The sequence below is a fragment of the Primulina tabacum genome, chromosome 4, assembly GCF_025594145.1.
Source record: "Primulina tabacum isolate GXHZ01 chromosome 4, ASM2559414v2, whole genome shotgun sequence".
Lineage (NCBI taxonomy): Eukaryota > Viridiplantae > Streptophyta > Magnoliopsida > Lamiales > Gesneriaceae > Primulina > Primulina tabacum.
The window spans coordinates 32,634,797-32,635,925 of record NC_134553.1 but is presented as its reverse complement, the minus strand read 5'-3'; the positions used below and the strand labels follow the sequence as shown (position 1 = coordinate 32,635,925).

At 46.7% G+C, this 1,129-nt stretch overlaps 1 protein-coding gene across 1 annotated transcript; it reads right to left on the bottom strand.

Annotated features, from left to right (window-relative positions):
* Positions 1-293: 293 nt before the first annotated feature.
* Positions 294-860, bottom strand: LOC142541947 (uncharacterized). Its single transcript, XM_075648390.1, has one exon. It carries the CDS (start codon positions 858-860, stop codon positions 294-296), a length of 567 nt encoding a protein of 188 aa, XP_075504505.1.
* Positions 861-1,129: the final 269 nt, after the last annotated feature.

Here is a 1,129-nt window from a genome sequence, read left to right as displayed (position 1 = left end):
GGTTGATTATGTCCCTGGAGAGAGGGCGGGACATAATCTCTTTGGAGCATTTTGCTGTCCTCCGTGTTGTGAAAACACACTTTATGAAGAGTACAAAACCCCCTCTTCTCAGACCTGGTATACTGTTGAGATGGAGGCAAATCCCTGCTACACTTTTGGACCTCCCGGTTCCGGATAATATTCAAGGGCACATGATTAGAAAAATGTCTCAGGTTATTCCTTCTAGGCCCCCTCTCCTCAAGCTTAGCTACCCGGTCTTCTCTCTCTCTCCTTACCGACTCCCTCTTCTGCTACTAGGCCTCCATATTTATATACTTTTCTGCCCGGGCTAGCAAATCTTCAAAGTCCCCGGGCGCCTTCTTCGTTAATGACCGGAAAAATTCACCCTCCCTCAAACCCTGGGTGAATGCAGTTGTCTTGGTCTCAGGGACGCAAGAGGGGACATCCAAAGCCACTATGTTAAATCTCCGAATATAAGCCCTCAGACTCTCTTTCAGGCTCTGTTTCACTTCAAAAAAACTAAATGCAGTGTTTTTGTATTTCTTACTACTACTAAAATGGTGCAAAAACACCTTCTGAAAGTCCTCAAAAAAATGGATGCTCTTAGAGGCCAATCTCTCAAACCACCTCTGTGCCGAATCAACCATAGTGGTCAAAAACATTTTGCACTTAATTCTGTTAGCATAACAGTGCAACATGGCCATATTTCCGAGCCTGGCCAGATGTTCCTCGGGGTCTGCATTGCCATCATAATCTTTAATTTTGGCAGACTTAAAGTTCCCGGGAAGAGGTTCTCGGACAATAGCTTTAGAAAATGGGCAACCTTTAATGACTACCCGGGAATGACTTTTACACTCCATATGTCCCTCCTACACTTTCATGTTCTGTCTCAACTCTTGCAACTCCTCGCTGGGACATGGACCCAGCACTTGATTCTCTCTCTTTCCTCCTCGCTTCCTCCTCCCCTGCCTCCTGCTCTCTCTCCTGTTCTCCTCCTGCCTGCGTAGCTTGATGAGAAGCATCTCTTCGGGCTACGGATTTTCCCACTGCCTCGGATATAATCCGAGCCAACTCTTCCGAGGATAAACTAATGATAGGTGGAGGTCTTGTGGGTGGAGGATGCTACTAC

Bases quoted from the DNA above. Each gene is read 5' to 3' on its own strand.
- LOC142541947 (XM_075648390.1), bottom strand. From the start codon at position 860: ATGGAGTGTAAAAGTCATTCCCGGGTAGTCATTAAAGGTTGCCCATTT.